Below are 1,494 nucleotides of genomic sequence, written 5' to 3'. Positions count from 1 at the left end.
CGGGGGGCGGACGATGACGGGGTCCCGGGCGGCCACCGAGGGGTCCTCGTCGAAGAAGTTGAAGGGGCGCAGGAAGAAGCCCACCGCGTTGCCGGGGGTGGCCGTGTTGGGGATGTCCTCGGCGTGCGGCACGTGCAGGAAGCCCACGGTCACCCAGGCCACCAGGTCCTGCCGGGATGGTGGCCATCAGTGGGGGAGGGGTAGTGGCCACCAGCAACAAGGGGGATGGTGGCCATCAGTAGGAGGGGATGGTGGCCACCAGCAGGTGGGAACAGTGGCCTTAAGAAGTGAGGGACAGTGGCCATCAGTAGGGAGGGGGACAGTGGCCACCAGCAGGGGCAGGATAGTGGCCATCAGTGGTGGGGGATGGTGGCCATCAGCAGGGGGAGGGATGGTGGCCATCAATGGGGAGGGGGATGGTGGCCACCAGCAGCAGGGGGGGATGGTGACCATGAGCTGGAGGGAGTGGTGGCCACCAGTGGGTGGGAACAGTGGCCATCAGAGGAGAGGATGGTGACCACCAGCAGGGAGGGGGATGGTGGCCACCAGCGGGGGGGACAGTGGCTACCAGTGGGAGAGAGGACAGTGGCCACCAGCTGAGGAGATGATGGCCATCAGTGGTGGGGGACGGTGGCCATCAGCAGGAGGGGATGGTGGCCATCAGCTGGGGGCATGGTGGCCACCAGTGGCAGAACGCAGAACCCCACCACCAGCCCCTCTCCCCATGGTGGAGCACTGAGGGGGGGGTCCCGCCACCCCCTCCCTCCCTGGGCCGGGTCCCCTGGGCTACCAGCGCCCCCCCCGCGGTGGCCACCTGGTCCTCCAGGGTCTCGTTGTCGCGGAGGAAGCCCTCGAAGTCCACCAGGGGCTCCCAGGGGTTGTTCTGGGCGTAGATGCTGCTGCTGGTGGGTTCCTCCTCGTGTCGCCGCGTCACGGCCAGGGGGTACCTGGGGGGGGGACAGGGTCAGACCCCCCTTTGGGGGTGCCATGGGGTGGGGGGGGCACCCAAACACCCATCTCCCACCCCCCACCAGCCTCCTGCCCACCCCTGGGACCCCCCCTGCTCTGGGGTGGCACTTGGGGGTCTCTCCAGGGGTCTCCTGGCTGTGACCAGGGGGGCAACCAGGGCGGGGGACAAGTAGCCAAGGGCATGAGGGGCCACCAAAGAAGGTCCCAGGGTGGGGACCAATAGCCAAGGGGAGAAGTGGCCAAGGGGACAAGGTTGGGGACAAGTAGCCAAGGGCGTGAGGTGCCACCAGAGAAGGTCCCAGGGTGGGGACATGTAGCTGAGGAGACAAGGTGCCACCAGAGGTCTTGGGCTGAGGACCAGTAGCCAAGGGCACCAGCAGAAGGTCCTGGGGTGGGGACCAGTAGCCAAGGGGACAAGCTGGGGAGAAGTAGCCAAGGGCACGAGGTGGGGACAAGTAGCTGAGGGCTTGAGGTGCCACCAGAGAAGGTCTTTGGGTGGGGGCAAGTAGCCAAGGGGCCACCAGT

The 1,494-nt window shown here is 67.1% G+C and overlaps 1 protein-coding gene across 1 annotated transcript in view; it reads right to left on the bottom strand.

Moving 5' to 3' along the window:
* Nucleotides 1-6: 6 nt before the first annotated feature.
* Nucleotides 7-1,494, bottom strand: part of AOC1 (amine oxidase, copper containing 1) — a gene marked incomplete at its 3' end in the record, with an annotated part of 4,780 nt that continues 3,292 nt past the window's right edge. Inside the window, exons 3-4 of the mRNA XM_014955760.1 lie at nucleotides 815-947; nucleotides 7-168 (exon numbers count right to left, since the gene is read on the bottom strand). Of these exons, the coding sequence (XP_014811246.1) occupies nucleotides 7-168; nucleotides 815-947 (295 nt within the window). The remainder of the gene's footprint in view (nucleotides 169-814; nucleotides 948-1,494) is intronic.

Source organism: Calidris pugnax, unplaced genomic scaffold, assembly GCF_001431845.1.
Source record: "Calidris pugnax isolate Ruff unplaced genomic scaffold, ASM143184v1 scaffold272, whole genome shotgun sequence".
Taxonomy (NCBI): domain Eukaryota; kingdom Metazoa; phylum Chordata; class Aves; order Charadriiformes; family Scolopacidae; genus Calidris; species Calidris pugnax.
This window is presented reverse-complemented; position numbering and strand designations above follow the sequence as displayed.